The sequence below is a fragment of the Sarcophilus harrisii genome, chromosome 2, assembly GCF_902635505.1.
Source record: "Sarcophilus harrisii chromosome 2, mSarHar1.11, whole genome shotgun sequence".
NCBI classification, from domain to species: Eukaryota; Metazoa; Chordata; class Mammalia; order Dasyuromorphia; family Dasyuridae; genus Sarcophilus; species Sarcophilus harrisii.
The window spans coordinates 511411130-511437997 of record NC_045427.1 but is presented as its reverse complement, the minus strand read 5'-3'; the positions used below and the strand labels follow the sequence as shown (position 1 = coordinate 511437997).

General features: G+C 33.6%; 1 protein-coding gene across 2 annotated transcripts in view; it reads right to left on the bottom strand.

Moving 5' to 3' along the window:
- CCNB2 (cyclin B2) overlaps nt 1-26868 on the bottom strand; it is a 43298-nt gene that overhangs the window by 3882 nt on the left and 12548 nt on the right. For both annotated transcript variants that reach the window (XM_031955284.1, XM_003755707.4), the window contains exons 2-7: nt 25396-25524; nt 25198-25311; nt 2445-2615; nt 2190-2348; nt 931-1167; nt 293-433 (exon numbers count right to left, since the gene is read on the bottom strand). In XM_031955284.1, the coding sequence (XP_031811144.1) occupies nt 293-433; nt 931-1167; nt 2190-2348; nt 2445-2615; nt 25198-25311; nt 25396-25524 (951 nt within the window). The remainder of the gene's footprint in view (nt 1-292; nt 434-930; nt 1168-2189; nt 2349-2444; nt 2616-25197; nt 25312-25395; nt 25525-26868) is intronic.

Genomic DNA, 26868 nt, shown 5'->3' with positions numbered 1-26868 from the left:
AAGATAACTTCTTAAAAGCCAAAATTCATACCTTCATCCATAGAGTAAATATAAACTCTGAAAATTATACAGAAGCAAAGAAAAAGAGTAGGATTTTTGAAACAAACTAATGAAGCATAATGAAAATTTGAAAACTAGCAAATGTATATTCCAGAAGGGCAGTTACACAAAATTTGAAGCAAGTAAGCCGAAATGAGCACACCCAGGAAAAAAAGAGTTGCCACTTTCCTCCCACCTCCCACTGGGAGACCCTAAACTGTATCATAAGCTTCTGACAAAATTCTGCACTCACCCATTTCCCTCGACCTAAAACTTTCTGAGACAAGCAAGAAGCAGCAGCAGCAATCTGAGAAGGATGATAATGCACCATGTCATAATCAACAATCGTTAGCTCCATCAAGTATTTGGCTAAGGTATGCTGTTCGGCATCTGCCTGTGAAAGAATCACATTCATTATAGCATCAGCGTTGTTAACTTCAAAAAAATCAGTCAAGTGAGAAATCATGGTATAGTGTATAGGGGACCAACAACTAGGACAAAAAATCCTACCGCTTTCAAAATACTGACTGTGTGACCCTGGACAAGGTTCTTAACTCCTCGTGGTCCCTGGCAACTCTAGAAAATTAATATTACAGAGTAGCTATATAACCCCAATGAAATTGAAAAATCAAAAAATAAATAATCCAGAGTAAAGCTACACAGGCACCCCACCATTGCTGGGTACTGAAAACTGTTGCATGTTCGTTAGAAAAAAAAAAAAAAAGAAAAAAAAAAAAAAGAAAAGCAATGGAAAAGAAAGGTAAAGACACTTCCTAGTAAATTCATAATTTCCTATCAGATAAATGGATGTAAGGTAGTGTGTTATTTTAAATGTCAAAATAGCAGTTAGTCAAAATCTTAATTGGTAGTGGCAGAATTGAAGACCCTTACCTCACCAGCTTTTGATGCTCTTCTTAAGAAATGGAGTGGAAGTGGCCGACCCAATTCAAATTTCAATTCTTTCAGAATCAAAATTTCCATTTCTCGAATTTGAGAGCTAGTATATGCATTATCTGTGATATAAACAAAGTCCTCAACATTTGGAGAGAATATCTCCTCATACTTGGAAGCCAAAAGCAAAGCTGTAACTCCAACCAACTGAAGCGTCTTCCGAGAGACTGGTTGAACCTACATGAACAATGTTTATTCTATTACACACAAAACAACAAGAGACCAAAGCCTCCCTCACACATTTGCAAACCCTACAAATTATTGAAATGGATTCTAGAATCTAGGACACCTATGTAGAACAGACAATGGAGAAAAGGACTTCTCAGAAGTGAAGAATTCCTACCCATTCCCTAAGGTGAATCAAGCTGGAATACTGAGAGTTAAGCCTGAGGTGGTTGTCCCTGCCCTCCTGGATGGTGATAGCTGGGGATAAAGGAAAGAAGTTTTCTTCATTGTTGCAAACCTCAGATCAGTCCATTCCCCTGGAGTAAATCATATTTATAAGTTATGGGGAAAAAAAAGAACATTCTACAGGCGAGAAACTCTTAATATATAAATATTACAGAAAAATATGCTATAATCTTTGGAATTACTTTTAAAATTATGATGTATTTAACTTAATTAAAACTTTAAATAAAATGTGGTAGCACTATTCATCTGTTTTCTCAAACTAAAAATTTTAAGTCATTTTTTCCCCTAGCAAAGAATCATACAATTTGATCAAAAAGACATATGTATAGAGCAGCTAGGTGGCGCAGTGGATAGTGCACCAGCCCTGAAGTCAGAAGGACCCAAGTTCAAATCTAGCCTCAGACACTTAACACTTCCTGGCTGTGTGACCCTGGGCAAGTCACTTAACCCCAATTGCCTCAGGGGGAAAAAAGACATATATATTCTGGTGAAAAAAATGATTCAAGTTGTTTGGGTTATTACTTTAGGAGTTAAAGCTTTTAAACTTCCTTAGCTAAAGTTTTCAGGCCTCATCTTTAAAAACTATGGAGATCCAAATGTAGATCCAAACTTACTTTCTAATTTAGCAAATATTTACTAAGTACCCACTGTGTGTAAGATACTATAGATTATGAATACAAAATATGAAAATTCAGGTTTCTTTCCAGAAGCAGATACATAAAAGATAACAAAGTAGCCCAAAGAGATTAACAAAATCATTTATATGAAATTTCTAATGCTATACCTACTTGTAAGAAACGATCCATGATAGCAATACACATATAAAGAGTTTCCTGCAGAAGGTGAAATTTGGAATGGACTTGTACCAACCAATCAACAAGGATTGCACGCATCCGCCCATTGATGTCTTTTCCATCTAAGAAATGTGGGTTTATAGATTGCTGAACCTGTAAAATTTAAAAATAATAATTCTATTGTCATCTGTTACTCTGGATACAATCCTCTAAAGTAACACAATATTCTATACATGTAAACAATTCTACCTCAAGTTGTCTCAGATACTGGTAAATATCCTTTACATAGTCACTACAAAGCTGAGGATTCTCCCAATCTTCACTATCAATATCTTCTATCTTGCATAATAGTGCATTAGAGAAAGCCTGACACAGATCTTCTTCCTTCATGGAAACATCCATAGGGGTTGGAGACAGACCCTAAAACAAGAGAATTTAAAATTATAAGGTGCACAAAAATAAAATGTAAAATAAAAAATATAAACAGATTTTACATTCAGACCATAAGAGGTTTTTGTTGTTTTTTGAAACCAAAAAAAAAAAAAAAAAAAAGGAAGAATACCTCTTTTTTAGTTCAAATTGAAAATATGTAAATGAACAGTAATGGCATAAAACAATTGCAATAAGTTTCCATGATAAGGTTGAATCATTCAGGTAATTATTTGCTGATGAAGATTGTTTTTAAAGTTATACCAGAAAACTGGAAAACGTCATCTAAACATCTGGATTCAGAGACTACCAATGTAAGAATCCAAATCAACAGAAGTAGCTTCTGCAGGTAAAGAAAGAATGTTATCTTGTTAGACTAAATCATTCTAAATTGAGAAATCACTTGAATCTGAAAGATTAGGAAAATTTGCTTTTCTTCTTCCAATATAAAGATAAATAAGAGGAGGAAATAGCCTGCATAATCTAATATTTTAACTTCAAATGCTGATCTAGTTGGAATTCTCTTTTATCAAGAAATTAATACAACTATCATTTTTTTAACTGAAATCTACATATGTCTAGCTGAAATTTTTAAAATAAGTAAAATGATAAGTAAGGCCTAAACCTTTAGCTACCTGATATAAAACCTTTATCTATCTGAGGTATAGAAGAGGCAGTATAGTATATAGAATAGCAGTATAAAGTTATGAGTAATATTCTTTACTTATTTAAATTTAGCCTAGCAATTTAAGTCTATCTTAAAACTCAACAATTTTTTCATTCATTTTATGACAACATAAAAGAAATACTAAACATAAAAATCAACAGCTGACTATTTTTCCATTAAAGGAAAACTTTAGCTGAAAATTTATTTATTTTACACTTTAAAATATAGTGGCCAATCATACATACACCGGAAGATCTAGTTATCATATATAAAATACAATATGTTTTTAAGTCTTGATTTTTTTTGGGGGGGGGTCAGTCTCTTGAAATAAAACATCTAGTCAGATTTAAGCCAAAGTAACCTTAGTTAACCACAGATATGTCCACAAAAGGCCCTTTTCAGATTTCTATCACCAATATTTCTTCTCACACACTGTGTAGAAAATAATTTCTTGTCTACCTCCAAAATAAAACTTAAATACTTTTAAACTCAGCCTTCTATTATTCTTTTGTTTCTCCAATCAAAACAATCTCATTCAAAGATGAAATTGATCTATTTTACCAATTGTGTGACTTTGGACACTTCTCTAAACTTCTTTCCTCATCTGTAACATGGGAATAATAGGAGTTGCCCTTTCTCATATGAAGTGTGTAATAATAATAACAGACAATAATCCACTGATAGGCTGGTTATCCAAGAAACACATGTTTAATTGTGGTTGAGTGAACTAATCTACCTCTATGAAGAAACTTCAATAGTGTCCATATACCAAATTGGCAGAGAGTAGACAGGACATTTCCTGAGCTCTCCCCATCTTCCCCTCAGAATCAACACTAAAATCAAGCCTCTGAACAGATTTGAGAGTGACAGAATCCACAAAAATTTCAAGTGTAATAATTTTCCTGCTTAAGATATCTTGGAAGGACTTAAGGAAAGATTTGTCTCAACTGAGCAGAGGGTTAACTAAGCCCAGTACAATTGCAGCAGCACAGAGAGGCCAGGTGTATGAAGTCTAGCAGGAGGCTCTTAGCAAAAATACAGCATCTTTAGCTACTCTATCCTGGATCAGAAGGCCAGCAAGTCAGCAAACTAGCTGACACCTCTAATGCAATTACAGAAGGCAAATTGTGAGCCCCCAAACCCAAGCACAACAGGCAGGTCTTGGACAGGCCCACCCAGCACAGTGAGGAAGCCTGCAGGCCCACCAACCCTAGCACAGGTAGTGAGAAGCTCCAGTGGTTCTGCAGAGGAAGCTTGGAACAATCTCCCCTGTGCCCTCAACCTTTACAAATGAGCAAAAAAGCCAAAAGAGCTCTGTCTACAAAGAGCTACTATGGAGAAAAGGAAGATCAGAATGTAAACCTAAAACACAGCAAAGACAAAAGGACTTCAGGTAAAGCTTCAAAGGGGGATATGAAGTGGTGTCCAGTTCAAAAGGTTCTCTTGGAAGAATTCAAAAAGGATTTTAACAGAGATGGAAGAAAAATGGGAAAAAGAAATGAGAGCTATGCAGAAGTTATGAAAATTTCTGGGCGGAGGGGAGGGGGAAGCAGAAGCCAACACCTTGGAAAAGGAAACACTGAAGTTAACTGAAGAAAACAACTCCTTATAAATTAAATTTGGCAAAATAGGAAAAGAAAAAATTCCTTAAAAATAAGAATTGGTTATTATTTTTCTGTAAGAAATGACCAGTGGGATGATTTCAGAAAGGCCTGGAGAGACTTGCATGAACTGATGCTGAGTGAAATGAGCAGGACCAGGAGATTATATACTTCAACAACAATACTATATGATAATCAATTCTGATCGACGTGGCCCTCTTCAACATTGTGATGAACCAAATCAGTTCCAATAGAGCAGTAATGAATTGAACCAGCTACACCCAGCAAAAGAACTCTGGGAAATGCCTATGAACCACTACATAGAATTCCCAATCCTATTTTTGTCCACCTGCATTTTTTATTTCCTTCACAGGCTAATTGTACACCATTTCAAAGTCCGATTCTTTTTGTACATCAAAATATCTGTATGGACATGTATACAAATATTGTATTTTAACTTATATTTTAATATATTTCAGATGTATTGATCAATCTGCCAATTGGGGCAGGGGAGGCAGTGGGGGGAAAGGAAGGGAAAAATTGAAACAAAAGATTTTTGCAATTATCAATGCTGAAAAATTACCCATGCATATATCTTGTAAATAAAAAACTATAATGAAAAAAATAATAAGAATTGGTGAAATGGAAAAAAAAAAATCCACTGAACAAAACAACTCCTTTTAAAAGTGCAGAGTATAGTTGGTATTTCCACTCAAATGAAAAAGTGTTCCAAATCACTATTGATCAGAGAAATGCAAATTAAGACAACTCTGAGTTACCACTACACAACTATCAGATGACAGGAAAAAATAATGATGAATGTTGGAGGGGATGTGTGAAGACCGTGTATTTTTAAAACAGCAGGAGGCAGGAATTCAGGTTGGGGAAAATCGTCAGTCTTTATTCTCAGTGAAGAAGGATCGGAGGTGGAAGAGAATCGGCGATAGCAATGTGTGCAGCTGAGTCAAGAAGTTAGCTAGACCAGCAGCCACACGACCAGCAGCTAGGAGTATGAAACCCAGGCCCAATCTCTCCCAGCTTCTCTTCCTGTCTCTCTCTGCCTCCACCCACCAAAATCATCATTTCCTATACAACACATCAGGACTTGCACGGAGAGTGGGCAGGGACCATTCTTTATCCAATCATGTATATTAATAGAGTATAGCCCAATTACTATTTAGCCTCACGTACTTGGGACCTCAGTGCATCAACTCAAACATCAGCCCATTACAGGGATGCGGGAAAACTGGGACACTGATGCATTGTTGGTGGAGTTGTGAACGAATCCAACCATTCTGGAGAGCAATCTGAAATTTTGCCCAAAAAGTTATCAAATTGTGCATACCCTTTGATCCAGCAGTGCTACTACTGGGTTTATACCCCAAAGAGATACTAAAAAAGGGAAAGGAACCAATATGTGCCAAAATATTTGTGGCAGCCCTTTTTGTAGTGCTAGAAACTGGAAAATGAATGGATGCCCATCAACTGGAGAATGGTTAGGTAAATTGTGGTATATAAATGTTATGGAATATTATTGTTCTGTAAGAAATGACCAGCAGGATGAATACAGAGAGACTTATATGAACTGATGCTGAGTGAAATGAGCAGAACCAGGAGATCATTATATACTTCAACAACAATACTGTATGAGGATGTATTCTGATGGAAGTGGATTTCTTCGACAAAGAGAAGATCTAACTTAGTTTCAATTGGTCAATGATGGACAGAAGCAGCTACACTCAAAGAAAGAACACTGGGAAATAAATGTAAACTGTTTGTATTTTTGTTTTTCTTCCTGGGTTATTTTTACCTTCTGAATCCAAATTTTCCTGTGCAACAAGAGAACTGTTCGGTTCTGCACACATATATTGTACCTAGGATATACTGTGACATATTTAACATGTATAGGACTGCTTGCCATCTGGCGAAGGGGATGGAGGGAAGGAGGAGAAAAGTAGAAACAAAGTGAGTGCAAGGGATAATGTTGTAAAAAATTACCCAGGCATGGGTTCTGACAATAAAAAGTTATAATTATTAAAAAAAAAAAAAAAAAGAAAGAAAGAAAGAAAGAAAGAAAGAAAAGTACAGTTGGCCAAATGCAAAAAGAAGTTTAAAAAAAAGCTAACTGAAGAAAATAATTCACTAAAAACTAGAATTGGACAAATAGAAGTGAATTTTTCAATGAGACATCAAGAATCAAACAAAATCAAAAAAATGAAAAAATTGAAAAGATTGAAAGTACCTCGTTGGAAAAACAACTGACCTGAAACATAGATCCAGAAGAGACAATCTAAGAATTATTGGACTACAAAAGACTATTGGAGTAAAAGCCACAATGCAAAAAAGAGAGCCTAGACAGCATCTTTCAAGAAATCAACAAGGAAAATTGCCTTGATGTCCAAGAATAAGAGGGTAAAATCACCACTGAAAGAATCCAATAATCATCTCCCAAGATTCCAAAATTAAAATTAAAAGGTATATTGTACCAAAAAAAAAAAAAAAAACAAAAAGTATATTGTAGCTCCTTATTAGATTAAGGGAATATACTCAAACAGCCAGAAAGAAACAATTCAAATACTTAGGAGCCATAATTAGGATTACCTAGAACCTAGCAGCTTTCATATTACAAGATTATACCGCCTGGAATATGATATTCTAGAAGGCAAAGAAACTTGGATTACAGCCAATAATCAACTCCCTAGATTATTAAGCATTATCTTTTGGGAGAAAAGATGGATATTCAATGAAATAGGGGACTTTATATTATTTCTGATGAAAAAACCAGAGCTAAACAGAAAATTTAGTCTCCAAATACAAGACTCAAAAGAAATATAAAAAGGTAAATGGAAGGAAAAAAAAAAGATTTTTAAAGGAAAATGTTTATACTCCTACACAAGAAGATGATACATTTAACTCTTGAGAACTGTATCTTTGTCAAGGCAATTAGAAAGGGTAGACTTAAGAGGTTGTAGGTTATTGGTTGACTTTAATGTGATGATATAAAAAAGAAATTAGAGGAGAAAAAGGGATTGTACGAGAGAAAAGGTGAGATAAAGGGGGTAAATTACATCATATGAAGAGGCACAAAAGACCTATTACAGTTGAGGGAAAGAAGGAAGGGGGATGAGCATTGTTTGAACCTTAATCTCATTGGATTTGCTTCAAAGAGGAAATAATATACATACTTAGTTTGGTACAGAAATTTGTCTCACCCTATAGGCTAACAGAAGAAGAAAGAGGAAATGTAAAGGGGAGGCTAATAGAAGAGGAAGCAGAAGTAGGAGGATAAAGGCGGGGAGGGGGCTGAAAAAAGGTAAGATTGCGGGAGGTGGTGGTCAGAAACAAAACACTGGTAAGGAGAGAAAGGGTAAAAGGAGAGAAAAGTGTAATTTGGGGAAAATACAATGGCAGGAAATAGAAAGTTAGAAATCTAAACTTTTATGAAAAAATAAAAAGAAATAAACAGAGACTAAAATCCTAATTTGAGCCCCACAGTTCCGTGAGACCACTGAGCCAACTATTCTTAGGTAGAATTTCTGCTAATCAGAGAATGTAGGTGCTTCTGGAAGATCATGTCAACCAACTACAATTAAAAGTGCTGTTGAAAGGCCAAATTTGAGTAGTAGCATATCTAGCATACTAATTCAAGTGCATTCTGGAAGATGATTGAATGAGTTACAAGAGGCTCATGGTTGGCAAGAATCTTAGTAAGATCATGACATCATAGATCTAAAACTGGAAGGGACACTATCAATCATGTAAGCCATCTTGCTTTTTTTTTTTTTTTTTTTTTTTAACAGCAATGAAAAAAGGCCCCAAAAGGTTAAATAATTCAATGTTACAACAGCAAGTAAAATGATTTTACTTGCTGGATTTGAACACAGGTCCTCGGCTACCAAATTCAACATTCTCCATTTCATTAGGTTTGCTTTTCAAATATAGCAAAAAGTTGTAAGAATATTACATATATTTATTGGTTATTGCTTATTATTTTTGAGTCATTAATTATCTGATTCATCACAACCTCATTTGGAGTTTTCTTAACTGAGATACTGGGAGTGTTTTGCCATTTCTTTCTCCAGCTCATTTTACAGATGAGAAAACAGAGGCAAATGGGTTAAGTGAGTCACACAGCTAGTAGATGTCTGAGACACTCGGGTCCTTCTGACTCTAGGGCCAGCACTCTGATCGACTGTGCCACCTAGCTTACCTGATTACTATGCAGAAAATAGGAGTATAATACAAGAAAATTTGTGAAAATCAAAACAAATAAAATATGATAGTTTTGATATAACAGATTTTTCCTTTAATCATTAAACTGGCTCTATGTTTACAACATCGAAAAAACTGACTAAGAGCCATTAAAAAAAGTTGTCTATAGAGATCTAACTCGGTTTCAATTGATCAATGATGGACAGAAGCAGCTACACCCAAAGAAAGAACACTGGGAAATGAATGTAAAAAAAAATTATTTTTTTGTCTGTATTTTTGTTTTTCTTTCCGGGTTATTTTTACATTCTGAATCCAATTCTTCCTGTGCAACAAGAGAACTGTTTGGTTCTGCATACATATATTGTATCTAGGATATACTGCGATATATTTAACATGTATAGAACTGCTTGCCATCTGGGGGAGGGGGTGGAGGGAGGGGAAAAGTCGGAACAGAAGTGAGTGCAAGGGATAATGTTGTAAAAAATTACCCAGGCATGGGTTCTGTCAATAAAGTTATAATTATGAAAATAAAAAAAAAAAAAAGAAAGAAAAAGTTGTCCATTCCCAGGGGCTGCTTCTTACATTTTTACCATTAGAACAAAAAGAAGTCACTGGGAAAACAAGTTAATGAGATGTTATTAACAAAAGGATAACTTAAAACAAAGATTCTCAACTTGAAGCCCAGGAATGTATGAAATGAATAAATTATAAATGTATGAAATTAATAAATGAAAGGAATGTATGAAATGAGATGTATGAACTTTAAAAAAAGAAAAAGAAATACATCTTTATTGTCACCAAAAACTAGCATTTCCTTCTATTACAAATGAAGGCAACAAACATAATGAGGGATCCAAAGATTTCACCAGATTACCAATAGGTGCCATGATGAAAAAAAAAAAAAAAAAAAGTTTGAAACTCCAAATCTAGAATGATTTAATCCCACTAAATAAACTAGAAAATTTCCTCACAAAGGCATCAAAATAAATGGATTCCAATCATAAACCTCCAAGCAAAGCCTCAAGGAATAGCAAACTGAACACAAGTTCATCAAGAATTCCTACAAGAGCTGAAGAAAGTTTAAAAAAAAAAAAAGAGCTTTTTTTTTTTTTTTTTTTAAATCAACGAAGAGCAGTCAAGGAAAAACTGGAGAAAGAACTGAGAGGTATGCAAAAAAATTACAAAAATATAATTAACAGCTTGCTTTTTTTTTTTTAAGGCACAAAAAATGCTAAGGGAAATATCTACTTAAAAATCAGAATTGACCAAATGGTTTAAAAAAAAAAAAAAAAAAAACACCTCACTGTGAATAACTCTTTAAAAATTAAAATTGGTCAAATGGAAATTAATAACCCCATGAGACATCAGAAACAATAACAAGTCAAAAGACCGGGGAAAAAAAGTGAAATATTTCACAGGAGAAATAACAACCTAGAAAAATAGATCAAGGAGAGAGAATTTAAGAATTCATGGTTCATCTGACAGTCATGAGCAAAAAAAGAACCTTAAGATAGCATTTCAAGAAAATATAAAGGAAAACTGCCCAGGTATTATAGAAGTAAAGTATGAAATTGAAAGTAAAAAAAAAAAAAAAAAAAAAAAAAAATCAAGTGGTTGCCTCCAAAAAAAAATCCCAAAAAGAAAACTTCCAAGAATATTATAACCAAAATCCAGATCTTCCAGGTCTAAGAGAAAATACTAGAAGTGGCCAGAAATAAAGAATTCAAATAACAAGGCATCACAATCAAGTTCTCATCAGATTTGGCAGCTACCATGTTAAAGGAATGGGAGGCTTAGAATGATATTCCAGAAAGTAAAGGAGCTAGGAATACCACCAAGAATAACTTACCCACAAAACAGCATAATCCTATGGCAAATATATATATAAAAAATGCAATAAAAACATTTCAATCAAGCATTCCCAATAAAAATAAAAAACAAAGCTGAATGAAACATAGGCTTTCAAGAGAAGCTTATAAAGATAAAGATACAAATGAGAAATCAAAAGGGACTTAAGGTTAAACTGTTTACATCCCTTTATCATATGACATGACCCTTAAGAACAATCATCATTAGGTCAGCTAGAAGAAGGTATAAGTGTGAAACTTTTGTGTTGAGATGATCTCAAAGGAAGAACAGAAGGGTGAGAAAGAGTGCAGAGGGAGAAAAATGGGGGAAATTATCTCACTTAAGAGGACCAAAAGAAAGAAGTTATATGATGGAGGAAAAAATGGGGGTAAGTGGGCAAAGTTTAAAATGGAGAAAAACACACACACACCACCCCTCTCTGTTACGGGGAGAAAAGAACACCCCCCCCCCCACACACACACACACACAAACACACCCTCTCTGTTATGGGCCAGAACTCTGTATTTGAAACAAGGATTCTAAAAAGGTGCTAACTCACTGAATTGGTGGCTGGCCTCCTGCACTTCCCCACTGAGACCAAGGCCGGTCTGAAAGGCTCTCCAAAAAGCTGTCCAGCCCCAGGCAAGGAGACAATAAAGGATTTGGACTTTAACTCCTGGCTATACTTGTGGTGATTACTCAACTGAAAGGAAGGCTGCTCCAAGACCTCCAGAAAACCAACAAAAACACTACACATATCGGATATTGAAATTTATCTTACCCAAGAGGGATGTAGGAGAAATGAGGGAAGGGGAAGAGAAGATAAAAAGAAAGGTACATTAAAGGGAGGCAGTAGTCAGAAATAAAACAGCCAGGGGAAAAAACATAAATCTAAATATAAGAGAATAAGATGGAGAGATATTTATATCCTAATCATAAATATAAATGAGATGATGTCACCAATAAAATAGAAGATAATAGCAGAATAAACTAGAAACCAGAATTCAATAATATATTATTTATAAGAAAGAGATACACTTGAAATAATATGTTAACACATAGCATTAAAATAAGGGGGATGGAGTAGAATCTATTATGCTTCAGTTAAAGTTTAAAAAAAGAAAAAGATAGCATTCACGATCTTAGACAATACAAAAGCAAAAATTGTTATAATTAAGAGAAATGATCAGGGAAACAACAATTTGCTGAAAGCTACTATAGACAATGAATATCAATGTTGAATTTATATGCACCAAAAGACAAAGCATCTAAATTCTTGAAGGAAAAGTTAAATAAATTACAAGAGAAAATAATAAAATTATACTAATGGATGAGGGAAGGCTCAATTTGCCCCTTCTCAGACTCAGATATATCTAACCATAAATAAACAAAAATGAAGTTGAGGTAATTAATAGAATTTTAGAAAAGTTATATATGAGACATCTCTGGAGAATGTTGAATGGGAACAAAAAAGAATATACTTATTTCTCAGCATGGCAGCTTCACCAAAAAGAAAAAAAAAAAAAAGAACATATGTCAGGGTATAAAAATCACACAAATAAAGGTAGAAAAGCAGAAATATTAAGTGTAATTTTTTCAGGCAATACTGCAACAAAAATTATAGCCAATAAAAAATGTTTGAAACATAGGTTAAAAATTAATTACAACTAAATAACCTAATCCTAAGAATGAGTGGATCAAAGAACAAATCATAAAAACAATCAATACTTTAATTAAAAATTATGGCAATAGGACAACATAACAAAATTTATGGCATGCAGTCATAGCAGTAGTAGTTATGAAAACATTTATAACTCTAAATGTTTACATCAATAAAACTGTGAAAGAACAGATCAACGAATTGGGTATTTCAACAAATTAGAAAAACAACAAATTTTAAATCCCCAATTAAATGTCAAAATATAAAAATTAAAGGAAAGATTAATCAAACTGAAAGAAAAAAAAATCCCTAAACTAATTAACAGTTAATTTTATGGAATATAAATGAAATTGACAAACCACAAATTAATTTGATTTTTTAAAAAGAAAGAACGAAGCCAAATTACCAATTTCAAAAATGAAAAGGTGGCACATTTTTTGCACACAATAACACAACCAATGAAGATAACATTAAAGCAATTAGGAACTATTTTGCTCAATTATATCCCAACAAAACTGACAATTTAAATGAAATATAAACAGCATAAGGTATAAACAGAAATTTCATTTAAAATAGCTGTAGACAATATAAAATAATTGGAAGTCTACCTGCCAAGACAAACCTAGGAAATATATGAACAAAATATACATATAAAGACTGATCTAAACAACTGGGAAAATATCAATTGCTCATGAGTTGCACAAGCCAAAATAATAAAAATGATGATTCTACCTAAACTGATCTATTTTCTCAGTGCCATACCAATCAAATTGGGGGGGGGGGAGGAAGTTTTCTTTACAGAGCTAGGAAAAATAGTAACAAAAGATCAAGAGTATCAAGAATATTTGTGGGGAAAAATGCCAAAGAGGGTAGCCTCGTCAAACTAGAACTAAAACTGTAATAAAACTGCAGTCATCAAAACCATTTGGTACCAGCTAAGAGATAGTGGGGGGGATCTATGGTATATGCTAGGTATACAAAACATAGTAACCTAAAGACTTCAGCTTCTGGCATAAGAACTCACCATGTGACTAAAATTACTGAGAAGACTGGAAAACTATGGCAGAAACCATGCATAGACCAACATCTAACATCTTATATTAAGATAAGGTCGAAATGAGTTCATGCTTTAGACAATAGAGTGATACTATAGGCAAATAAGAAGCACAAAGAATAGATTACCTGTCAGATCTTTGGGGAAGGGAGGAATTTATGACTAAACAAGAAATAAACAAAATTATGAAATACAAAATGGATAATTTTGATTATATTAAATTAAAAATGTAATCAAAATTAGAAGGAAAGCATAAAGTTAGGAAACAATTTTTATAGTTCAGTGTTTCTGATAAAGTTCTCATCTCTAAACTAAATAGAGAATTGAGTCAAATTTATAAGAATATAAGTCATTCCCCAATTGATAAATGGTCAAAGGATGTGAACAATTTTCAGGTGAAATTAAAACCATCTATAATCATAGGCAAAAACACTCTAAATCACTATTGATTAGAGAAATGCAAATTAAAATAACTGTTAAGTTAATGTGCAATGATCAACTATGAAAGACTTGTTTCTGCTAGTGTTTCAGTGATCCAAGGCAATCCCATTAAACTTTGAATAGAAAATGCCATTTGCATCCAAAAAAAAAAAAAAAAAAAAAGAATCAGCCGGAGTCAGGATAAGCAAAAGTTCTTGGTCTTTAGACACAGGATAGAAGCAGAATCTCTGCAACCGCCTTCTCCCTTGTCTACCGCAAAAGAGTGATCCTGGCTAGTCTTACTCCACCCCTTAGTCTCTCCTACAATCCTCTGTATACACCAATCATTGAGCCAGTACAGCATAGTGGGAAGGACCATTTTTCAAGCATATGCCCATAGAGTATAGTCCAATCGGTAGTTAGCCTTAAGTACTTGGCAGTCCTGACCTCAGTGTATCGACTCAATAGTTTCAGCCCTCTACAGAGATTGAATGTAAATCGATACATGCTATATTCACTTCTTTGTTCTCTTGGGGTTTTTTTTTCTCCCATAAGTTTTTCCCTTTTGTTTTGATTTTTCTCTGCCACATAACTCATAAAGAAATGTGCACTAAAAATAAATAAAAATTTTAAAAGGGGGAAAAATCAGCTTTAAGGTACTACTTCACACCTGTCAGATTAGCCAACATGACAGAAAAAAGAAAATAATAAATGTTGGAAGGGATGTGGTAAAACTGAGATGATAGAATTGTGAACTGATGTAACCATTCTGGATAGCAATTTGGAACTATGCTTAAAGGGCTATAAAACTGTGCATATTAACAGACAATTCTCAGATGAAGAAATTGAAACTATTTCTAGTCATATGAAAAGAGGCTCCAAGTCATTATTAATCAGAGAAATGCAAATTAAGACAACCCTAAGATACTACTACACACCTGTCAGATTGGCTAAGATGACAGGAAAAAATAATGATTGTTGGAGGGGATGCGGGAAAACTGGGACATTGATGCGTTGTTGGTGGAGTTGTGAATGAATCCAACCATTCTGGAGAGTAGTTTGGAACTATGCTCAAAAACTTATCAAACTGTGCATACCCTTTGATCCAGCAGTGTTACTACTGGGCTTATATCCCAAAGAGATTATAAAGAAGGGAAAGGGACCTATATGTGCACGAATGTTTGTGGCAGCCCTCTTTGTAGTGGCTAGAAACTGGAAACTGAGTGGATGCCCATCAGTTGGAGAATGGCTGAATAAATTGTGGTATATGAATATTATGGAATATTATTGTTCTGTAAGAAATGACCAACAGGATGATTTCAGAAAGGCCTGGAGAGACTTACATGAACTGATGCTGAGAGAAATGAGCAGGACCAGGAGATCATTATATACTTCAACAACAATACTATATGATGACCAGTTCTGATGGACCTGGCCATCCTCAGCAACGAGATCAACCAAATCATTTCCAATGGAGCAGTAATGAAATGAACCAGCTACGCCCAGAGAAAGAACTCTGGGAGAGGACTAAAAACCATTACATTGAATTCCCAATCCCTATATTCATGCCCACCTGCATTTTTGATTTCCTTCACAAGCTAATTGTACAATATTTCAGAGTCTGATTCTTTTTGTACAGCAAAATAACGGTTTGGTTATGTATACTTATTGTGTATCTAATTTATATATTAATATATTTAACATCTACTGGTCATCCTGCCATCTAGGGGAGAGGGAGGGAGGTAAGAGGTGAAAAATTGGAACAAGAGGTTTGGCAATTGTTAATGCTGTAAAGTTACCCATACATATAACCTGTAAATAAAAAGCTATTAAAAAAAAAACTGCATATTCTTTAATCTAGCAATACAACTACTAGGTCTGTATCCCAGAAATATCATAAGAGCCTACATATACAAAAATATTTGTAGCAGTTCTTTTTGCGTTGGGAAAGAATTGGATTGGAAGAATGCCCATCACTTGAGGAATAGCTAAACAAGTTGTAGTATTTGAATGTAATGAAATACTATATTGTTCTAAGAAATGATGAGCAGGCTGATTTCAGAAAAAAAATGGAACTACATGAAATGATGTTGAGTAAAATAAGCAGAACAAGGGGATCATTGTACAAAGTAATAACAATGCTGTATGATGATCAGTTCTTCTCAGCAATACAATAATTGCTGAGACAATTATTGCATTGAGACAAAAAAGACAATTCCAAAAGATTTTGATGGAAAATGCCATCCATATCTACAGAGAGAACTATGAGACTGAATGTGGATGGAGACATACTATTTTTTTTTTTTTTGCTTTTCTTTCTTATTTTTTTTTTATCTTTTGGTCTTATTTTTCCCCCCACAATATGACAAATATAGAAATGTTTAAAATGATTGTGCACAATGTATATAACCTATATCATATTGCCTGCTCTCTTGAGAGGGAAAAAAAAAATTAGGAGCTCAAAATATTACAAAATTAATGTTGAAAACTATCTTTACATGTAATTGGAAAAATTAAAATACTACTGGGGGGGGAGGAAGGAGGGAGAGCTTGTAATGGAAAATGTCATCCACATCCAGAGAGAGAACTGAAAGCGAATCAAAGACCTGTCAGATTTTTGAGGAAGGGAGGAATTTATGATCAAACAAGAAATAGAGAACATTATAAAATGCAAAATGGATAATTTTGATTACATTAAACTAAAAAAGTTTTGTACAAACAAAACAAATATAACCAAGGTTAGAAGGAAAGCAAAAATTTAAGTAACAATTTTTATACCTAGTTGACTATTTTCATTTTTTTATTTGTTTTTTCTTTCTCAGGATTTTTCCCTTTTATTCTGATTCTTCTTTCATAACATCACAAATATGGAAATGTTTAACACAACTGTGTGTATATATATATATATATATATATATATATATATAGAGAGAGAGAGAGAGAGAGAGAGAGAGAGAGAGAGAGAGAGAGACTGAGACTATATCAGGTTGCTCACTGTCTTGGGGAATAGGGAAGGAATAGAGGAAAAAAAATTTGGAACTCAAAATCTTAGAATAATGAATGCAGAAACTATCTTTATATGTAATTGAAAAAAATAAATATTAAGTGGAGGAAAAAAGACTACAATTAATATAAAGATTTCATTTATATATGTATACACACACACACACACACACACACACACATATATACACAGACACATATAAAACGTACTAAGCTTATTTCCTCCTATTATCTGTTTCTATGAAGGTGGATAGCATTTCCAAACTTTTTGAAAATCAAGCACCTCACAATTCAGACCACTTCTAATGGTCTTGTGATAGCGAGCCATCTGTACCCAGAAAGAGATGTGGGAACTGAGTGTGGATCACAACATACTATTTTCTTTCTTTCTTTTTTTTTTTTTGGTTGTCATTTGCTTGTATTTTGTTTTCTTTCTCATTTTTTTCCCTTTTTGATTTGATTTTTCTTGTGCAAAATGATAATTGTGGAAATAAGTATAGAAGAACTGCACATGTTTAATATAAATTGGATTATTTGCCATCTAGCAGAGGAGGTAGGGAAAAGGAAGGGAGAAAAAAATTTTGGGAACACAAGGTTTTGCACAGGTGAATGTTGAAAACTATATATGCATATGTTTTGAAAATAAAAAGCTTTAAAAAAAAGAGAGAAAGAGAATCAACTAAAAAAGAAAAAAAAGAAAGAAAAGTTCCAACTCTGTCCAGATAATCTGATTCTATAAATTGAGAGTGGGACAAAGTTGACAAGATAACTCTTGGAATTTTTTTTTTTTTAATGAAATAAAAAGTCTACTTCTGGGGAAAGAAAAAAAAAACCCAACCAACTCATCATTTCCTACAAAACAGCAATATTCCAACACAATCACATCCTATCTTTGTCTATAAAAGTTCCCCCCCCCCCAATTTCCTGCATTCTTCTATATAGTTACATTAAGTTTTACTTATACAAGAAAATTTTAACTTAAAATAATTGAAATTATCCCTTTTACACTTCAACTATGCTTTCACCTTATAATATAGTTTAAGATCTGATACTGTTAAATCTAGTTCCTTTACATCTTTTTTCCCTGGTTTCTTTGAAGTTTCCTGATCTTTTATTCTTCCAAATGAACTTTGCTATCACTTTTTTTCTAATTCAGTACAATAATTTTTTTGTAATTTGATTGGGATGACATTGAATAAATAGATTAGTTAGGTAAAACTGTCATTTTAAAAAACTATATTAGTGTTACCTACCAGGAACAATAAATATTACTTCAGTTATTTAGATTTAACTTTATTTGTATAAAAAATATTTTATGTTTTTGTTCACTTAGCTATTTTGTCTGTTTTGGCAAGTGAGCACTCAGGTATTTTATTTTATTATTTTTTTCTTTTGCTGAAGCAATTGAGGTTAAGTGAACACTGCCAGGAAGTATTAAATATCTGAGGCCAGATTTGAACTCAGATCCTTTTGACTTTAGGGCTGGTGCTCTATCACCTACACCAACTAAGTGCCCCTCAGATATTTTAAATGGTCTAATACAAAGCCGAATAATATTGCTAACAGGCTATTTTCTCTGTTTTCACTTTTGATTAAATCTATTTTAACTTCAACTTTGAGATCATGATTATAATCCCCATTTTTTTTTAACATACTAAATTCAGTTGCTGCTTTTTATTTTATCTTTGTGTATCTCGTTTTTAAATTTCCTAAAAGTACTATACTGTTGAATTCAAAATTTTAATTTTTTTGTTTCTTTTATGGGCAAATTCATTCCATTTACACTCCAAACTATTGTCTTGTTGTCCATTTTCTTTGTTCCTATTTTTTCTCACTATCCTTCTCACCCCATCCTTCATTCCTTTGCTTTATTTCTACCTGCTACCTTCTCCTACTATTCCTTAATCTTATCATCCTTCTAAAGAATTCTTCCTTTATCCTCTCCTCCCACCCTATTTTCTTGCCTTCTTCTTTCTGAAATTAGAAGACTTTTATATATATATATATGTTTTGTTTCTTCTTTAACCTGATGAGTTAAGATGTCAGCACTACCTACCCTCTGCCCTACTAGCTTCTTTTGTATTAATTTTTCTTTTTATGCCTTATTTATATAATTACTGCTTTTTATCTCTTCCTACATCATTTTATTTTTTTAGAATTACCCCATCATAGTCAGCTCAGCCCATGCTTTTCTTTCAAATTACCCAAATAATGATGACAAACATAAAGAGTACTGTTAATATTTTAACACATATGAAGTGAACAATTCGACATTATTGAGTCCCTTATAATTGATCTTTAATGTTTACCTTATATTTTTCAAGTATCTTATATGTTGAATTTTCCCTTAAGTTCTGAAATTTTTGTCACAAAAACCTGAAAGTCCTTAAGTCCTTTAAATATCCATTTCTTGTTATTGTTTTCCCCCATTCAATATTATACTTAACTTTGCTTGGTAAATTACCCTTGATTGTAAGCCCAGCTCTTTTGCTCTACAATATATAGTTTTCCAAGATCTATGGTCCTTCAACATAGTAGCTAATAGGTCTTGTTTAGTCCTTGTTGTATTTCTATGATATGTAATTTTTTTTTCATATATATACACACATATACAATTGACCCAGAAATATCACTACAAACTATAACTCAAAGAGATCAAAGAAAAGGGAAAAAATCCACATGTTCAAAAATACAGCAGCTAAGAACATAAGAACAAGAAATTGAGAGAATATTGTTGTAATGGGCTGAGGTTTGAGTTGATGCACTGAGGTCCCAAGTACGTGAGGCTAAATAGTAATTGGGCTATACTCTATTAATATACATGATTGGATAAAGAATGGTCCCTGCCCACTCTCCGTGCAAGTCCTGATGTGTTGTATAGGAAATGACGATTTTGGTGGGTGGAGGCAGAGAGAGAGACAGGAAGAGAAGCTGGGAGAGATTGGGCCTGGGTTCGAGACTCCGAGCTGCTGGTTGTGTGGCTGCTGGTCGAGCTAGCTTCTTGACTCAGCTGCACACATTGCTATCGCCGATTCTCTTCCACCTCCGATCCTTCTTCACTGAGAATAAAGACTGACGGTTTTCCCCTAACCTGAACTCCTGACTCCTGCTGATTTAAAAATACACGATCTTCACATATTGTGATAGATGATTAACCAGATCTCTATTTTATTCCAATCAGTATTAACCAGTTCAATATGATTTCAAAGGGGTAGTAATTATAAGTTATGATAGTAGGTCTCAGAGCTGTGAACTGAAGATTGTAAGTTCAGTTGGTTATTTTTATTTCCTCTCCATCCCATTACTCTATTGCCCAATATAGATATGAGTACATAGCCAATGAGTAACCCTGGCTGCCAGACTGTGGCCTGCTCTTCTACTGGTCCACTGGTCCATGGAGATGTTTTGACAATCCGCTTATCAGCCCAACTCCATGAGCCCAATCATTATCTTAGTAGGAACTTCTGGAAGATCAAAATAGTTCTGTTAAAGTCTGATCACTAGACTGTTTGTCAACCAATGGCAGTCTGTATATTGTACCTTCTCATAGAAGGTAATGGGTACATTCTATCTACCAAACAAAAATACAGAGTATTTTTGGCCTGCTCTACCTCTAATGGCCAAGTATTAAGCACTATAAAACTAAGGCCCTAGAGAAAGGAGGCATCTCAGATGATAAGGAAAATCTGAGGTCTGCATTATTCAAGTTGGCCATGGACCTTTTCATAAAATGTAATTAGCTCAGAGTTCTGCTCAGTTTGTTTTTCTTACAGACTGTGCAATTTTGAAAACCCTCACAATATCTATCAATTAAGGAACGGCTGAACATGTTACATTATCTCAATATTATGGAATACTATTTTCTAAAAAGACCCATAGGAATTGATGCAAAAAAATAAAGTAGAGTCATAACAACAAAGTACACAGTAATAGAAGTATTATAAATACAGTCAACTGTGAAAGCCTTAGTAACTCAGATCAATTCAATAATCTACCAAAACTGCAAAAGACTCATGATGAAAAATGTTATCCACTTTCAGAGAAAAGTGACAGACTCGCACACAGAATTAAACATAATTTCTCCTTTATTTTTCTTTTTTTTTTTCCCTTGAAGATGGCCAAATGTTTTACATCACTTCATATGTATAATGGATAACCAATTTCTTGCTTTCTCAATGGATTGGCAAAGGGATGAAGGAATGGAAAGAATTTGAAAGAAAAAAAAATTTTTTTTTAATTTAATGAAGATGCAAATACATCTGAATCCATGTTCCTCAGATCAATTTCCAGTGAGAGGAGGTAAAGGAAACATAGGTATAGTGAGGTAAATGAAATGATCCTAAAATATGCTCAAATTCAACTCCCAGTCTTAGTAGAGGTCCTACAATACGTTTTGTTTTCATCATAACCATAAGGTTTTTATATTCTTTCCCTCTACATCATAGGAAATTTGATCCTTATTTATAGTAGGTCAAAAGTGTCTTTCTTGTACTAAGAGGATACAATATAAGCTCTCTTAAGAGATTAAGGATTGAAGTAGTAGTAAATTAATAAAAAATTAATATTCCCGCCATACTCTACTTTCTTAGATCAGATTTGTAGAAATGTATTCATTTCTATGTTTTAGGAACAACATTAATATGCTGAAAAGTTTATTCCATACTATAAAGATTAGTGAAAAGGGTTCCAATCATAAAACTTCAATCATGTCAACCTAGGAACTGGGTTTGGAAAACAAGTGTGGTATGATAACCTGTTGAGGGCTGGATCAATTGCAAAGGGCTGAAAAGTGTACTTGAATCTAAGACAGCAGAGTACGTAAGGCTAAAGTACTATTCAATGTAAGATAATGGTTCTATAAACATAAACTTAGGTGATATGGCAATGAGATGGCTCTCCTCATAATTGGGCCTGAGGAATGTGGTGTAGTGAGGTAATCTTAGGGAAGGATTGGAGGGCTGAGGGAGAGGGTCAGAGGATCTCTGCTGCAGCCTGCACAGCAGGGAAGATTTCAGGTTCCAGACTCCAGAGTCCAGGATCCATCTTTGACAAGCCACATACAGCTTGCCTGTCTCCTCCATTTCTCCTCCTAAAGACCAAGGACTTTGACTGATCTTGACTCTGACTGATCCTGAAACCCTCCAGAGAGCTAACCCAGACATTACAATAACCCTCAAATATATGAAGGGCATACTCCAAACAAACATAATTGAGGAGAAGAGGCAACTTCTAGATATAGGAAACAACATGAATGACAAAAGTGGTTAGGATAAGAATGAGGAACAGAACTAGCCCAGATTGGCTGTAACATAAAGTATGGGAAGATAAATTGTATAAAATAAGATTGGAAAGGTAGATTAGAGAAAATCTGTGGTAGAACTTAAATGCAAAGACAAAAAAATATTCAAGGAAATTTGTTCCCCCCAAAATTAAAGGATTTGTCCAAGACCCTATAACTAGTCAGGAGAAAAAGCTAGATAGATCTCCTAACTCTCAAATCCAGAACACAAAACTTCCCCTAACATATTTCTGCTTAAATCAGATCTGTAGAAATGAGTTCATTTCCACGGTTTAGAAAGAACATTAATAAGCTGAAAAGTTTCTTCCATACCACAGCAAGGTTAGTGAAAGGGGCTTTAATCATGAACCTTCAGTCATGATCAGTTGGCTTGGAACTGGATCATGGGCTTGGAAAAAAAAAAAAAAAGTGTTGTATTTGATAAACCTCAATTTGTGTACATGAAGGGAAAAAAACCAGCTTTCTCCTTGGCCTCATTAACATTTTAAGAAGAAAGCCGTTTTTTTCCCCCTTATGTTAACATAAATGGCAAAATATTGTTGTGACTTTGCAGAACTACAATATTTTGGCACTAATATTAAGGTTGGCACAAAAATTTCCCCCATTCTGAAGTCCTCATGGGTCAGTTTAGACTTTCAGCAGAGTTGTATCCATTACAAACAATAAAAAATTGTATTTTATTTGTTTTGAGATTAAAAGTAAATATGATCCTAACATCAGCTCAAAGCATGACAAAGAAAACTGTGGCTTTGGAATAAAAGGAACCAGACTCACAACTTTTCTGGGCCTCATTGATAAAATGAGGAGTGATTCTTTTTCAGCCCTAGATCAACAATCCTATGATCTTAAATTACCACAAATATTAATAACTGATTTCCTTTGAACTACTGGCATAAAAGAACCAATTCAACCATTCTCAAGAGCAATTTGGAACTATTCCCAAAGAGCAACCAAACTATGCATACTCTTTGATATAGCAATAACACTACTAGGTCTGTATCCCAATGAGATCATTAAAAAGGGGAAAGAACTCACATGTACAGAAACTTTTATATCAACTCTTTTTATGGTGGCAAAGAATTGGAAATTAAAGGGATAACCATTACCTAAGGAATGCTTGAACAAGTTGTGGCATATGAATGTAATGGATCTAGTATATTGTTTTGTTCTAATACTTCTTTCATAACATGATTAATGTGGAAATACGTTTAACATGATTGTATAAATATAATCTATATCAAAATGCTTACTGTCTTGAAGAAGGGGAAAGAAGGGAGAGAAAGAGAAAAATTCTGAGGTCAAAATCTTACAAAAATGAATATTGAAGACTATCTTTACATGTAATTGGAAAAGTAATAAAATACTCTTAAGTAGGAAAAAAAAAAAAGTATCACCATTGAGGATTATCTAGGTTTCTATGTGGTTATCCATATGTTTATGTTTGCTATCTTTTAGCAAAGTGAGAGTAGAAAAGAAAGTTTAATTTTCATTATTTGAAGTTGGGAGATCATGTGCCCTAGAAAATTTCCATTAATAAAGTCCAGTTATTACAATGGCCCCCTTCATCTGGAAAATCCACATAAAATTTCATACCAAAGAAGTCTGAATTTTTTTCTTTTTCTTTTATAGAGTGTTTACAGTACCTTATTGAAAAATTTGGGTTGATATTACATAATACTATGTGTTTATTTTATGCCTTTTTGAGTTCCTAAAAATTTTCTGTATTGTCTGCTGATCTTTGCATGTCATCTGTGGCTTCCACAAAATTCCCATTTAATTCCTTATGTCAATCTGCAATATATTGAAACTGAGATGGGAAAAGTTACAATGTAGAAGGGATAACTGTATTCACAAAAGTAATTAATGTGGAAATTTTATTAGGCAGCTAGGTATCACTGAGAAAAAGTTGCTTACCCTGTTTGCCTGAATATCCCCATCTATAAAATGCAGATATTAATAAGACCACCCTCCAAGATTATTATGAGAATAAAATAAGATTTGTAAGGGACTCTGAAAAGATGAAAGTGTTACATAAATGCTAGCTATTATTATTTATCATAATCCTACTAATTACTTTTTTCTTTTTCATAAGAACAACCATCCACGGTGCACCTAGCAAACATTCAGCATGAATCTCATAAAAAATTTGAAATGTTTGCAATAATAATTTGACTAAAATGCTCCAAAATGTAATGGGTGACTTTTTGTCACTTTAAATCACAAAACTTCTCAATTCAATAAAATACAAATATTTGGTTTGTGTAGACAAAATAAATAGTTGCTTCACAAAAAAAAAAAAAAAAAAAAATACTGGCACAAAGCAGGGATCTGGCTGTCAATTTCCATTTTTCTATGGAAAAAATTAGTTCAAAATAGCACTGACAATGATGATGACATAACATTTAAGAATTTATAAAATACTTTCTTCAAACCCATGTGAGATTGCCATAAAATAAATCAAAGGCAGAAAATCAAGAAAAAGATGGATCATCAAAAAGATGACGTAAAAGAAGTAGAGAAGCAGACAGGGTTAAGGGCACAATAAGAGGAATGTTAAAGGGCATAGGTGTAGTTAGTTATATGGAAGATAGGAGAATACTACTAGAAGTTAAACAGATTAAATATTATTTTAGTTTTAGAAATGAGGAAATAACCAAAGTCATATTGCTAATATCAGAGTCAGCACCTGAACCTAGATATTTTGATTTCAAATACAGAACTCTTATTTTCTATATGTACTAAGATATATATTAAGGAAAATCAAGTATTTTGGATAAAAATTAGCCAAGCTAATAAATATCATTCCTACCTTTGGAGCTAAAGTTTCCTTTGGCACTGGTTTTACAACAGCAGCAGGTTTTACTTCTTTCGGGATATTTGTGGCTTTGGGTTTTTTCACAAGCACTTTGGTTTTCTCAACTTTCTATGATAAAAAAATTAAGGCATTAGTGTTAATATCAAGCTTTTCCAATAATTAAAAACTATACATACATAGTAATAAAATTACCTTAGCTACTTGTGTTCCCCTGGTTGTAACTTTATTTCCAATTTCTTCAAGAGCAGCTCTTCTAACAGTAACTTGCATTGTGGCTTTTGAATTAATTCCTTTGTTAACATCCTCCAAAGCATTAGACACCTAAAGAAAAAAAATCATTTAAGCTTTTGAGACAATGACATATTTGGCAGTTGGCAATCATTAAAAACCCTCCAACAAACTAAAAACTGTTTAATTATAATGTTCTTAAAAATAATAAGAAAATATTCCCCTCACTTTTTTGGAAGGAAGGTATCAGTTGGGAAGGAAGGATCAGTGATATGTTGATTATTTGGCTAAATGATTACTTTTCCTTCTTTTTTTTAATCTATGTTTAGTAAGAGATGGCATTCAAGGTAGAAGAAAGGTAGAAGATATTCAGGTAAGAATGTAATATAAAAACAAAAGACCAGTAAAAATTATTTTTCAGTAGGAAATAAGAAATGACCTTTTCCCTTACTATACTTTTCCATGTTAAGTTCCTTACATTGCAAGGATATTTTGAAGATTCAATAGGGTCTCATCTGTAAGAGTATTTGAAGGCTTCATAGAAAAATGATTATGGAATATAGAACTTAAGACATTTGTTACAAATCCTTGAGATATAAATTGTGATGACTGCGTATTTTAAAATCAGCCAGAGTCAGGAATTCGGGTTAAGGGAAAAATCTTCAATCTTTATTCTCAGTAGAGGTAAAGAAGGATCGGAGGTGAAGGGGGATCGGAGGTGAAGGGAGGGATTGTGATAGCAATGTGTGCAGCTGCGTCAAGAAGCCAGCCAGCCGTCTCTTCTGCTCTTCTCTCCACCCCTCTGCCTCTACCCACCAAAATCGTCATTTCCTATACAACACATACAACACATCAGGACTTGCACAAAGAGTGGGCGGGGGCCATTCTTTCTCCAAGTATATATATTTATAGAGTATGGTCCAATTATTATTTAGCCTCACGTGCTTGGGACCTCAGTGCATCAACTCAAACTTCAGCCCATTACAATAAATGTTATTAATTTAAAGTCTTCCTTTTCAGAAACCCCATTTAGAAACAATATTAGAAAGCCATTCTGTTACATTATTTAAAAGCAGGTATTACTTTATTACACTTAATTCTGCTTCTTATCAAGTCTTTCCAGGCACCAGAAATGTTTGACTTAAGTGGACCATTTAAAGTTACAGCACTTTTACAGCTTTCTTACAGAAGAGTAATATTTAGAACTGAATTTAATGTCTGAATTTCTATTTTAGATATCAAAAGATATGAGAATTAAATTTTCCTATATTCTATAAAAATATAACCTTGTAATCATCAACTGAATTGGTTCTAGACCAACTTGTTTAGGGGAAAAGAAAACAAAAACTTCATAATGATAAAGATTTACTTTAAAATACTTTAAAATTATTAAGTTACAATATCACTATCATCAGTTATTATTTCATAAAGACATGT